Source organism: Nicotiana tomentosiformis, chromosome 2, assembly GCF_000390325.3.
Source record: "Nicotiana tomentosiformis chromosome 2, ASM39032v3, whole genome shotgun sequence".
In the NCBI taxonomy this organism is placed as follows: domain Eukaryota; kingdom Viridiplantae; phylum Streptophyta; class Magnoliopsida; order Solanales; family Solanaceae; genus Nicotiana; species Nicotiana tomentosiformis.
Window position 1 is genome coordinate 15,325,593 of NC_090813.1, and position 13,759 is coordinate 15,339,351.

General features: G+C 37.9%; 2 protein-coding genes across 2 annotated transcripts; one reads left to right on the forward strand and one right to left on the reverse strand.

The window, feature by feature from the left end:
- Positions 1-1,734: 1,734 nt before the first annotated feature.
- Positions 1,735-3,503, reverse strand: LOC138904373 (uncharacterized). The gene is made up of 3 exons (XM_070192874.1): positions 3,205-3,503; positions 2,311-3,076; positions 1,735-2,085 (listed from the first exon to the last, which is right to left on the reverse strand). Exons 1-3 carry the CDS (start codon positions 3,501-3,503, stop codon positions 1,735-1,737), a joined length of 1,416 nt encoding a protein of 471 aa, XP_070048975.1.
- Positions 3,504-6,613: 3,110 nt separating this feature from the next.
- On the forward strand, positions 6,614-13,146 carry LOC138904374 (uncharacterized). Its single transcript, XM_070192875.1, has 2 exons — positions 6,614-7,032; positions 12,561-13,146. The coding sequence occupies exons 1-2, from the start codon at positions 6,614-6,616 to the stop codon at positions 13,144-13,146; spliced, it is 1,005 nt and encodes a 334-aa protein (XP_070048976.1).
- Positions 13,147-13,759: the final 613 nt, after the last annotated feature.

Here is a 13,759-nt window from a genome sequence, read left to right on the forward strand (position 1 = left end):
GCCGAGGCATTCGTCCCGCTCCACAAGAAAGGAGGACATTTTCTTATGAACCTCCAGAATGAGAAGTTACTATAGTATTAACACATAGGATGTTCAGTTTCTATTAATAATTAAATAATTTACACAAAATTCAAGTATATGAATTTTCGATCTTTTACTACTTCCTCTAACAATTTAAAATATATCCAGTAATTTAATTAAATAAAAGATGCAATTATTACAAGTAATTCATGATTTGAGTCCTAAACAACCCGGACATAGCATAATTAGTAGCTACGCACGGACTCTCGTCACCTCATGCGTACGTAGCTCCCACAATTAACAATAATTATTTATTTAGATCACATATGGGGTAAATTTCTTCTTACAAGGTTAGACAAGAGACTTACCTTTTCTCAAAGTCCCAATCACAATGTTGCGAAAAATCTCAATTCGGTGCCGAAAAATCCGAAACTATCCAAAAGTTATATAAAATAATTAATACATGCTCAATAATTCGAAATCAGACTATTAAATTAATTACCCAACCCAAAATGATAAAATTTCCAAAATTCACCCTGGGCACACGTGCCCGGATTCCGAAAATTTTCGGAGGAAATCGTAACTCGTAATCTCAAGAACTCAAATATACAATTTTCATCCAATTCCATAACCATTTTCGTGGTTAAAATCTCATTTTTATAAAAATCTAGGTTTTTCATCTAAACCCTTGATTTCCTAAATTTACAGGTTTTTATTCCTAAATTTCCTAAATGAGATTAAAAATGGTAAAATCTCGTTTTTAAAACATTCTGCCCAGCACAGTCGCCCCTTCTTCGCGTTCGTGACCAATGGCTCGCGTTCTCAAAGGCCAAATGTCTCTGCCCAAAAATTCCTCTTCGCGTTCGCGACCTCCTCGTCGCGTTCGTGAAGCCTTCTGATCACTACCCTCATCGTTCACAGTCTATTATCCACCTTCGCGAAGGCCTACTGCTTCAGGCCCCATTCTTCATTGCGTTCGCGTTCGTGAAGGCGAAACGACCTTAGGCCCATCTCCTCTATGTCCTTCTACGGGTTCCTGACTAGCCCACCCCAATTCAAGATTAATGAACTTTAGAACTTCAAACTTTTACAATCGATACCGAAACCTATCAACTCACGTGTGATTGACCTCAAATTTTGCACACAGATCATAATTGACATTACGGACCTACTCTAACTCCCGGAATTGGAATCCGACCCCGATATCAAAAAGTTCACTCCCGGTCAAACTTCCCAAAAACTTTCAAATTTCCAACTTTCGCCAAAAGAATCTGAAACGGCCTACATACCTCCAAATCCACATCCGGACATGCCCCTAAGACCAGAATCACCATACGGAGCTATTCCCATACCTTGAATCCCAAATGCACATCGATAACACTGAAATACACTTCAACCCAAATTTATGAAATCCTTCCCAAAAATGCCAACTTCTATAATAGGCGCCGAAATGCTCCCGGGTCATCAAAACCCCGATTCGGACATACACCCAAATCTGAAATCATCATACGAACCTATTGGAACCTTTAAATCCTGATTCCGAGGTCGTTCACTCAAAAGTCAAAGTTTGGTCAACTCTTCCAACTTAAAGCTTCCAAACTTCCCGAAATTAAATTCCGACTACACGTACAAGTCATAACACCTGAAGTGAAGCTATTCAAGGCCTCGAACCACCGAATGACGTGTTATGGCTCAAAACGAATGGTCGGGTCGTTACACATCCGGTCCTCCAACGCTCTCCCCATTCAAACTGATAACTGCCTCCTTAACCTCATCTCTAGTAGGTTGTCTAATGAGATCATGGTTCTGCTCCTCACCTATCATCAGAGGTACATGTTCTAAAATTCCAAAGGCAGTAGGAACTCTTTCCTCGCTGAATTGTTGTTGGAAAATATTGACAGCTTCAGTTGACAATGCTTCATTATCTTCTATCCAGTCCCCGGCATTGTATTGAATCCTCCTAAGTTGTAGCTTCTTTCTTCTACCATTAACTTGTGCATGAAAAAATTTAGTGTTCTTGTATCCATCATTGAACCATGTCATCCCTGATTTTTGTTTACAAAACTGTTCCTCCAATGCCAAATATCTAAATAGCTTAGCTTACACCTTTTGAAGCCTTTCCCTATTTTGGATCGTAGGACTAAGATCAAATTGTGCCTCATGAACCAAAACTACCTCTTCAAGGCTCTTTATCTTCTGAAAAATATCCCCATACATTGCCTTGCTCCATGTGGATAAAGTTTTTTTGAGCCTTTTCATTTAGTTATTAAATAACACGAATGGATTTGCCTGAAAGTCTGCTGCCCAATTCTCCTTAACCACTGCTTGAAATGTATCATGTTTAATCCAAAAATTTAGGAACCTAAATGACTTCTTGATTGGTACCACATCTGGATTACATGTAATCAATAATGGACTATGATCTGATCCACTTTTAGATAGATGTGTTATCTCCAGACATGGCCACATTTGTTGACATTCCAAATTGGCTAAACATTTATCCAAACGTTTGAAAATGCAGTCTTCCTCCGCCCTTCCATTCCACCAAATATATGTGCTGCCTTTAAATCCTAGATCGAATAAGTTACAAGTGTTGATACAATGTCTAAAGTCATCAACTTCGTTTAATGAGACTGGCAGTCCCCCAAACTTCTCTTCTTCATCCCAAATAATATTGAAATCTCCCCCGACTAACCAAGGAATAGACATATCATTAGCCAGTGAATATAGTGTATCCCAAAGCTCAATTCTCGCAATATGATCACACTTAGCATAAACAAGGGTAAGAATGAATTCCTTGTTTTCTTCTGTGTCAAATAACTTCATAGTTAGCTGCTGCTCTATATCAAATAAGACTGTGACATCGCATTTCTCATCAAAAGAAGCCCAAATTTTGTTTGAGACATTAACCATAGCCTGAGCAAAATCAATCCACCTCCTATATCTCTCTAATTTTCGAGCTTGCTGCATTGGTTCCATCAAGCCAATGAACTGAAAATGGTACTGCCTATGTATTGTGATGATCCTTTCAAAAGCTCTCTTCGTGTTAACTGATCTAATATTCCATATAATAGCATTCATAACTAATTTATGGATTTAGACACCGTCCTTCTTGTTTGAACCCCCACTGCCTGGACACTAAGGATATCTTTTGGTTGCTTTCTTCTTTCTCTACCTACTGACTTCCCATTTTCCATATGCCTAGGGGATAAATCTCCATGTCTGGTTACATTCATGAAATTCTGAAATGTTGATTCTTCATCCATGTCTTTTCCTTTAGCTCTAAAAATCTCTTCTTCCTCACCATTCTTATCTTGTGTCATCATTTGATTAATGTTGGCTGCAAAAGTTAGTTTTTTACCTTGGTTGTCCTTTATTCCTTGCCCAGGACTGATAATTGGACTATTTTCATGCCTCGTGATCTCTCTATCTTTGAGCCCTAATCCCTTCGTAGTAGAATCAGAAGGCAAAGACACTTGCATCACTCAATCTTCCTTATTCAATTCACTGCCCATTTGTAATGCCCTGACATTATCATCCCCAATACCTTGCTCATTATCTGGCCTTCCACCTGGATCAATCTGCTCAACATTAGGTGTAGTAATATTAACTGAAGTTTCCTTGAGGATTCCTATAGCATGAAGTCCGTTACTAGGGATATGGTTCTAATTAGGTCATTAGGAGTTTGTGTTTCACTTTGTACTGGTACTGCATTCTCCTTGGTCAAGTTATTTCTAGATTGTGTTTCAATACCCCCCCCCCCCCCTTTATTATTCACACTTTGTTCTTCTTCCTACTGGTTATCTTCCCCTATCTCATCTTCAGAATCCTCTTTGTCCTAATGAAATTCACCCTCTTCTGAATCTTCTTCCATTTGGTGACACCATAATCTGCCCCCAATAAATTTAACACGTTCATTAATCTTCATCTGCTCAGCAAATTCATTGGTATCCAGTGATTGTGAAGGGATTTCCTGACATGATTGGTTAGTTGTCACCTTGTTGCCTCCAAAAGTGAGATTTACCCATTGAGTTGTGAACTCCCTAAACTGTACTTGTTCTTTTTTCTTGTCACTTGTAATTGCATTATTACCATCTTTAGAGATCCCATTCCCAGGTGAGGTTGGTTTGTACATTGGAGCTTCCAGATTTAATCTTTTCCCAGCTTTGCTAGGACTTGGTCTAGGTCTGCGATGCACTTCATTATCCTCCACTACAATCAATTGGTTATTACCTTCATTTTCATCATCATGTACTTCATGTACTTCCAAAGCAGCAAACTTGTTGGACACTTGCAGTTGCTGGGATATCACACCCTCACCTTGACCCTTTTGAGCTAGGTCTTTGGTAGCTGGAACTATCTCTTTCCCAGTAGTACCAAGTGGAATAATTTCTTGGCCAGAATTCCCATTTTCTGCAATTTGTTTAGCTCCATTCTTCACATGGGTTTCTCTAACCTCCTTCCATTGTTCACCCACATTACCAATTTCCTTCCCACTTGATAAAATTTTTAAAGGTTGATCAGTATTGTTCGTCCTTCCTCTATCTTGATCAACACCTTCTTCACTTTGAAAATGTTGCTTTGCCTTATCATTCTGGTCCAATAATTCAGGGTGTAGCCTCCAACACTCAAATTTGTCATGTCCTTGTAGCTTGCATTGTTTACAGTATTTAGGGAGAAAATCATATTGAATTTTCACCCATTCCGTCTCACTTCCCTAGTGGCTTCATTCTGTATATCTATACGAACTTTTTTGGGTAATTCAGCTAACAAGTCTACAAGAACCTTTACCCTAGAACAACTAGGTCTTGATTTATTTATGGCAGCCATGTCAAGGTGAAATGGTTTTCCCACTGCAGTAGCTAAAGAAAAGAGACATTCTTTCACAAAATATGTAGGTAACAGCTTTGGAAAGGATATCCACGCCATGTCCATTGGAGTTTCTTCACCCGCCTTGAACTTTGCATCATATATTAAAGGTCGTAATTGATATTCATACCCATCCTTAGCCTTGACATAGTATGCATTCTTGGAGGTGAAATCTATAAAATCTTGCCTTAATTTTAACCTAATTAGAACATGTCTGTCACAAAGCAATCCAATATTACACTCACCTTTAATACCATATTGTGTTGGAATAATGTGACGAAGTTCATTCAAATCTGGCCAGCCATAAGAGAATTTTCCTATAACTGCATATTGTAATCCCTCAAGCACATTCATACGGTCCACCTCTGCCTCAGTGAATTTGATCATGGGTTGTCCATTGAGAAAGGTAACTCATTTGAATGGTATGGGTTAAACAATATTCGCCTTCACGTGCATGGAGCTGTTGATTGCTGCTGGTTTCAGAATATTACTGTAATCTAGTGGTTTGGCAGTATTATTTGCGGTAGTATTTGTTGGGGCAATAGTGGGGGAAGGCAGGCCAGCCGGAAACGAGGGTTGGCCGCCGGCCGGAGTAGCCACGGAAGCTCTCACGTACAGAATCACCTATCGCCTCTGTTTTGCCAGAGCTTCTCTCTCCTCACCTCTCACGTACTGTTCTATTAATGATATTGATAGATATGGTAGTAACTATCTTCTTAACAACAGAAATCATTGGTTACGAACAAATTGGACAATAGAAACTCCATTTTCGTTCAAAACTTGCTCGCCGGCGCTGAGTTTGGCGGGGGGGAAAGCTCTGTATTTTTTTGGGGAGGTAGAACTTGACCCGGAGAACAATATACATGGTTTGGAAATGCAAGATTTTGTCCAAAATCGATCAAGGATTGCAATCGCTACTGTACACTCCTTGAGAGAACAAATCGGTTGTTTGTAGTGCTAATTCAGGAATTAGCTTTTAAGTTTTATTTTTTTAAATTATTTTTTGTTTTGTTATGTTAACTTCTCTTCAAGATTTTTTTTGTTGAAGAAATATTGAAGAGCATATTCTTGTTATTTAACTCTAAATGATGTGAAGATGGAGTACAAGCAGCCTAAGAAAACGGTTGAAGAGTTGGGGGCTGAATATTATCAGCGGTGTGCTACATATTTTAAATGCGGTAGAAATCATCTATGGGTTGATTTTCAAGTAGGTAGGTATTCTTCCTATGGCTCACTTTTTGAACACTCTCACTTTGTCTCTAGTCCGTACAAGTATGAGGATTCATATGAGTATAATTCTGACTCTGGTTGGGATGACTGCCCTTATTATGACTGGAATGAAAACGAAGTGAGACAACCACCTCAAGAGGAGAATGTTAGTTTAGAAAAGCTTATGTGTAAGTTCATAAATAAGGTGGAAGAGAGAATTACACACAATGATGAAGCCACTAACAATCTAACAATGCAAGTGAATCAATTAGTGAATAGACTTAGCTGGTTGCATTGTGATGGTGAATATATGAAAGAGATACCGTGTAAAAATGAGCCTACCCGAGATGATGAACATCTACAAAGAGAGTTTTTCACTCTGCAAGAGGACTCTGTTTCAACTGAAATGATTGAAAATGAGGTTTTGGTTGATTATGAAGTAATACAATAAAAGTTCAAACCCATATCCACCTATCCATACTTGGAACTTTTAGTAGAAGAGAATGAGGAACAAATGGTCTTGGACTTACCAGAGGAGTACTCACATGACCTTTCTTCTTCATTTTCTTATTCTAACCTTGATCATGTGGATTTTATTTTTGGCGATTTACAAGAATATGCATGGATTGATCTTGTGAATGAATGCAGAAACAAGTTGAGGATAATCCTACAAGAACAATCCGCCGCTCAAAATGAGGTCAAGAAAGAAAGAAAAGAGTGGGTCTTTCAAAAATCCCTAAAGGACTTTGGCCTGATGAGCTCCATAAAGAATCCCGATGAGCGAAATCGAAAAATGCATTCAGAATTAGGGGTGGAGTTCACAAGTTCTCAGAAACGAAAAAAGTCCAGGGGAGTCTTCTTTACCTCTTACTTTTTATTTGTGTATCATGGGGACATGCCACAATTTAAAGTGTGGGGTGGGGATGTAAATATGTATTTAACTGTTGTTTTCGTTTCTTGTGTGTGTTTTCATTTTTTTGATTGAAATTTTTAAAGTCGAAAAAAAAATTATATTTTTCTTTAGGTTGTATAATAATTTTCCCTTGGTTTTTCTTTGTGCCGCGGTTCTTTTTCAAGGGTTTTGTTTGAACCAGGTGTAGTTAGTTTTATTTTTTTAGGAGTAGGAGATCTAGTGCGGTGATACTAAATGAAATTAATATATCTTGACTTTATTATGCCTTGAGAATAGTAAGTGCTTTAGTTGTGACGCTTATGATCAGTTTTTGACCCTTGTATAAGTAACTTAAATTGTATGATCTTAACTTTTCTTAACTACTTTGATTAGAGTGTCTTGATGAGTCCGATCCTGAGTGAGTTATGTGCCATGTGTGTATGAGGCTTTGTGTATTCTATGCAGTGCAATTAATGTCTAGAACTTATTCCGTGTGTTTGCAAAGCGAAATAGTAGATTTATTCAGTCGTGAAAGTGATATAGGCGTTTCTTTTGTTGAGCCATCTATATATGTTACCCACCAAATGGTTATGTATCGTAGTTAACCCCATTGACCATGTAATCCCGTTTCTTTGATAACCACATTACAAGCTTTACCCTTTTGTTTGAATTGACCATCTATTTGAACTATTTACCTCTCGTGAGCACTTGAAATTGGCATGAACTTTGTAAAAGTTGAAGTGTGGGTGGTTGGTTTGGCTTTTGAGTGGAACTATTGAAATAAGGAGAAAGGTGCATTGTTGTGAAAAAGTATGAGCCACTTGAATCGGAAAAAAAAATGAATAAAAAAATAGTTTATATTCATTGATATTGGTAACTCTTGATGTATTTGTGCTTAAAGAAGTTGGGAGTCGACATATACGGATGTGAAGGTGGATTTATAGTTTGACATAAGTATAGGATTTAAAGGTTAAGTATATGTATTAAGAATGCTTAGGGAGGTGTAGTTACTCTTATATCTAAATGTATCATACCCGTCACGCAGCCTACATTACAACCAATTAAAGTCCTACTTGATCCTTGACTGAATGAGCTCGATTAGTTGATTAATACACTATGGGCAAGCCAATGGTTCATCTTTTGTGGCATATGAATGTTTTTCCGAGAGTGAGTGAATTCTTTCTATCTTGAATTCCTAGTTGTTCTTGATGTCTATTATGTGTGGAACTACTCTCGATTGTTGTGTGAGGGCACTTGATTCATGAAGGAAAGGTAATGTCGTGGACCTCTATGTTAGAGTAAGTGAGTAAGTTGTGAATAATGTGTGGTTCTTGTGAGTCAATTCTTGAGGTGAAAATGTTACACTATTGTACTTAGTCTATTTTAAATATTCTTAGTATAATGAGTTAGGGGAGTTGTTTAAAAAGGTCGTGTCTATATAAAGTGTGGTTTGATTGCTCGAGGACGAGAAATGGTTTAAGTGTGAGGTGTTGATGGTAGGCTATAATCTTGTGTTTTAGTCGCGTATTGCACTTTAATTGAGTTGGAGCTATCATCGCTAGTGTTTTGCACTAATTGTGTATTTTATGCCTTGTATGAGTGATTTCAATCTATGTAAATATTGTGGAATGCATTCATGCTATTTTGGAACTTTGAAGTCTGAGTAAAAAAGTTGGAATCGTGTTCGGGGATCAACGGATGATAGTGCACTTTAAGAATGCAACGAAGAATCGAGGAGGCATACTGCACATTGTCCAGTAAAATGTACATAACATTTAGATCCGAAATCATTTTAGGCTCCATAATATATCGTTGGAAAACTATTTAAAAGGGATACAACTTTCATGTTTTACACTTTCCCAAATTTCCAACCGATACAACCCAGGGGCTCGACCAAGTGCGCGATCACGCACTGGGCGCACAGTTGGGGCAGAATGGTGCGCAAAAAGCGCGACCAAGTCCCCAAGTGTGCGACCGCGCATGTACTATCCAGGAAGAGTCCTATTTTGCTAAGAAAAGGGTAGTTTCATCCATTTTTGTTTTGGGGGCGGATTAAATAGCCCAAAACACCATTTTAGAAGCACTTTTGACATACCTTAGACCTAAGGAAGCTAAGGAGAAAAGGGAGAAGCAAGAGCACAAGGATTTCATCCTTCCTTCCTCACTCAAGATCCGAGTTTGGATTGTATTTATGTTTTTCTATATTTTTGTTTCATTTGTGAAGAACTTCTCCATGTCTATGGAGTAGAATCCTTTGGGTTTTGAAGGATTTGGTGTATTGATGGTTGTTTGTGGATTATAACTCTCTTTTTATGTATTTGAATCATTTTTAGAAGATTTAATTGTTGTATCTATATTCACTTTTTCTTGTAATCGAAAGAGGCATAACTTGTGCTGTATTTGCACTATATTGTTGGTTAAGTTCATAGATTCTTCTAGGTAATCGAAAGAGGCTAGTTGAATCATTGATTAAACCTAGTTAAGAGGATAATCGAAAGAGGTTCTCCTAAAGACCAATCCATTACGAATTCTTGTATATCTTCACCGAGCTTAAATTGGTTCATATTGTGAGGTTTAGACTTAATCGAGAGAGGAGTTTCTACTAAACAATTGCACTGATACTTAAGTGAATTCGAGAGACTCACTTGAACATTAGAAGTGAATTATCTAGAGTTAGATCCCGAACAATTATCTTGCACCTATCCTATCAACCCATATTTTCTCCACTGCTAACTTCCTTGCGCTTACCTTTGTTGCGATTGTCATTAGTCAATAGCTTTAGATTTTTTGTTAATTTTTGTTAGAATTTATATAAATCTCTATTGTTGATCCTCCTGGATAGCAATCGAGCTACAAACTACGAGAATATTGTTTAAATTCAATCCCTGTGGACACGATAATTATACTATACTATCTTTGACTAGCGAGCACAATTTAAGTGTGTGTTTTGCGCTCATCAATGGTGCGGAGGATACGGTGACCTTTTTTAAGAAATCCCTTGGCATCCTCAGTAGCTGTGCCACTGAAGGTAGGTGGACTATACCTCTTAAATCTCTCAAGTATCTTTTGTTCTTTTTCTGATGCTTCTGGCCTGAACTCAGGCTGAACCAGAATAACATGTTGTACTGGTACTATACCTGGATCCTGACCAATGCTCCGGAATACGGGCGATAGGAGTATGAACTCCTCCCCTAATCTGTGAAATATTTGGTGAAATGGAGATCAATTCTGCCCGAGTTAATATACCAAACAAGTTCAGGAACTGTGCTAAGGTCTCCTGAACTCTGAGGGTAACAACAGGTGTCTCTAGTGCTTGTTCCAAACCGTAGCTACTGGCGGCTCCTCAATTGCTACTTTGACAAGTGCTCTAGCTGCGGCACGTGTCCTTTCTCGGCCTCTACCTCGGCTCCAACCTATTGTGGCCCTAGAAGTATGCGCGTGTGTTTGCTCAGCTGACCCGGTAGCACGTGTCCTCACCATTTGTGAGAGAATAGAGATACAAAGGTTCAAATTCAAAAATTCAACAAATTCCGCCCGGCCGAAATAAAAGAAGTGAAAATTTCCTAACAGTTCTATAGCCTCTCGAAGATAAGTACAGACATCTCCGTACCGATCCGCAAGACTCTACTAAACTCGTTCGTGACTCGTAGAACGTATGAACCTAGGGCTCTGATACCAACTTGTCACAACCCAAAATACCACCACAGGCGTCGTGATGGCACTTAGTCTCTAAGACTAAGTAAGCCGATTATAATAACAATTCAAGCCATTTTTTTTATAGATAATCTAATACAAGTGTCAAAACCAACAATGGAAATATTCAAACAACCTTCCAAGACTGGTAATAATGAGTCACAAACTCTAACTGAATACATGCAATAAACTCAAGGATCGAATATACAATATTGTTCGAATAAGAGTTGACAGTACAATAAAATAGAAAGACTTCAAGGGACTGCGACGATCGAGCAGCTCTACTTTGAATCCTTGCAATCAACACACTAACTCTGCCTGAGTCCGATATCACCAATACCTGGCTCTACAAAAAAATGTGTAGAAGTATAGTATGAGTACACCACAGTCAGTACCCAGTAAGTATCAAGACTAACCTCGGTGGAGTAGTGACGAGGTACATTCAAGACACTTACTAGTCCAATAACTTGTGCAACATAGCATATAAAAATAAAATAAAAAATAGATAGCAGTGATAGCAGCAATAATCAATTAGTGATATAAACAGTAAGGCATCAATAACATCATAAATATTGCTCAAACGAATAATGAAGACAAGTACAACCAATTAATCAAGTCCTTCAAAATATACATCTTTTATCTATAAGTTTTTCAAATAAAAATCTTTAGAATGTAATCCTTTCAATTAAATATATCTCGAATATACTTCCTCCAAATAAATATCTTTCGAAAATAATTACTTTCAACTAAAATCTTTCGAATATAATTTCTTTCAAGTAAAAGTCATTGTTTGACACCTCACTTCATAATCATAAAAATTACGGGTCTCAGCCCACTTTCATATCTTCATGACATCTCGTGCCCATATTTCTATCACAACCGTACAGACAATTAAGAAGGCAGAAGATATAATAATTTAATAAAATGACTGAAAAGTGAACAACGAGAAATTTACAAAAAAGTAACAGCACAGCAAATAGAGAAAAACAACAGGGGCACTCCCAAAGTATCGCCTCGTAAACCCAAATGTAAATTCTCAACAGGGGAATCTCTCGAGGTACCGCCTCATAGTCCCAAACGTAAATATGCAAATAGGAAAATCTCCCGAGGTACCGCCTCGTAGTCCCAAAAGTAAATATGCAAACAAGGGAATATCCTAAGGTACCACCTCGTAGTCCCAAAATTAAATATGCAAACAGGGGGATCTCCCGAGGTACCGCCTCGTAGTCCCAAAAGTAAATATGCAAACAGGGGGATCTCTCGAGGTACCGCCTCATAGTCTCAAAAGTAAATATCCAAACAAGGGGATCTCCCAAGGTACCGCCTCGTAGCCCCAAAAGTAAATATGCAAACAGGGGTATTTCCCGAGATACTGCCTCGTAGTCCCAAAAGTAAATATGCAAACATGGGGATCTCTTGAGGTACCGCCTCGTAGTCCCAAAAGTAAATACACAACTAATTCATATCACAAATTACCCATAGGCCACAACCATTTCCAAAGATATAATGAAATCGATTAATTTCACATCAAATAGCCCAACGCTCCACAAAATGTATATAAATTCTCAAAAATAGCAACAATGATGGAAAGGTAACTCAGCATTGTACAACGCCTTCTTTAATCCAAATTTTGATAAATATATTAACATCTCAATTTAAACCTATTTAATTAATTATTGTATATGGAAAATTCATAGTGTAATTATTCCTAAGAAATGTCAACTCAATAAGCACATGGAATTCACATAAGAATCAAAGTAGCAATCACGCCAAATTATCATATAAAACAAATTCGACAAACAAAGAATGAGGCATGACAAATAAGGATTTAATAAGTGCCAGAAAATTTTCAATTTAAGTATCAACGTTATAATAGAGGTCATATTATTGAAACTACAAATGAGAAGGAGAATGATAATGTAAAGAGGAAGAACAAGGTTGAAGTAGTTACAACAAAGAACAAATTTGATGCACTGGAAGTCGAGGAAATTGATCAACCAACGCTGAGGATTATTGATGGCAAGGGTGTTAATAACAGCAAGGCACAACAGAAGAAGCAACAAGGAGTTGAATCTAAGAAGGTTCAGGAGAATGAGCAGTCAAAGAGAGTTGAGGATTCCACCTCTAATCCTAAGAACAATGGGATTAGCATAGGGGAGTCCGTTAAGGAGTTGGAGAAGGCAAGAAATTCCAGTATAAAACCCACGGAGAATCAGGTTCATGTTGATAATAAATCTTTGAAGAAAGGAGAGGAGGCCAGACATGCTAAAAGGGAAGCTATGTTAGAAGTTGCGAATAAGGAAAGAGAGGAAGCTAATAAAGGAAAAAGTTCGAATCCTAATCCATATGGGATTCTAAGCTCAGGAAAGAATAGGGTTCAAGATTTGGATGATGCTAGTTCTCCTAATCTTAATGATGCTGGGATTGAGGAGAATATTAGAAAAGAATCCACGATTGAATAGGTACATAAAAGGTTTGGCACTAACAAAGATGAATTAAAAGAGATGAATGTGACAATCAATCATTCATGTCCAGACATTCCATCTCAAACGTATGAAGAATCGGGTCAACAGGAGGATAATAATGAGGTTAATTCTGAAAAATCTCTATGGAGTGATGAAGTTGATAATATGGAGGCTCAAATAGACACAACAATTACTACATGAGGCAAAGGAAAGAAGGGAAACAAGCAGGAACAAACACTAGACAAAATAGATCCAATGGCTATAGTAAACCCTAGAATTCAAATCACTAGGGTTGACGATAGTATGAGATCTAAATTGCAACAATCAATTCCACCAGCTGGAAGTGATAGAGGATCATTAGTTGAAGTTAGAACTCATGAAGGAGCAGCTGCTGCAACATTAGCCAAGATTCAGGCCAATGTAACAGTAAACCTTAGCAATGTTGGGAAGGTTGTGGCCACTATTAATAGTGTTCCGACGTATTTTTTGGGGAATGATCAAGTTGGGGATATTAGTGTGAAGGTCTTGGAGGATACAGTGGGATCAAATCACCAAACAACTGATAATAAGGGTAGTGATCCCAATTGAACAGTAATTCCTAGGGTTTCTG

Coding starts and splice junctions, on each gene's coding strand:
- LOC138904373 (XM_070192874.1), bottom strand. CDS start 3,503: ATGCAAGTGTCTTTGCCTTCTGATTCTACTACGAAGGGATTAGGGCTC. Junction 3,077..3,204: donor AGGCATATGGAAAATGGGAA/GTCAGTAGGTAG, acceptor ATGGAATATTAG/ATCAGTTAACACGAAGAGAG. Junction 2,086..2,310: donor ATTGGGCAGCAGACTTTCAG/GCAAATCCATTC, acceptor TTGGAGGAACAG/TTTTGTAAACAAAAATCAGG.
- LOC138904374 (XM_070192875.1), top strand. CDS start 6,614: ATGGTCTTGGACTTACCAGAGGAGTACTCACATGACCTTTCTTCTTCA. Junction 7,033..12,560: donor TGGGGTGGGGATGTAAATAT/GTATTTAACTGT, acceptor ACGTTATAATAG/AGGTCATATTATTGAAACTA.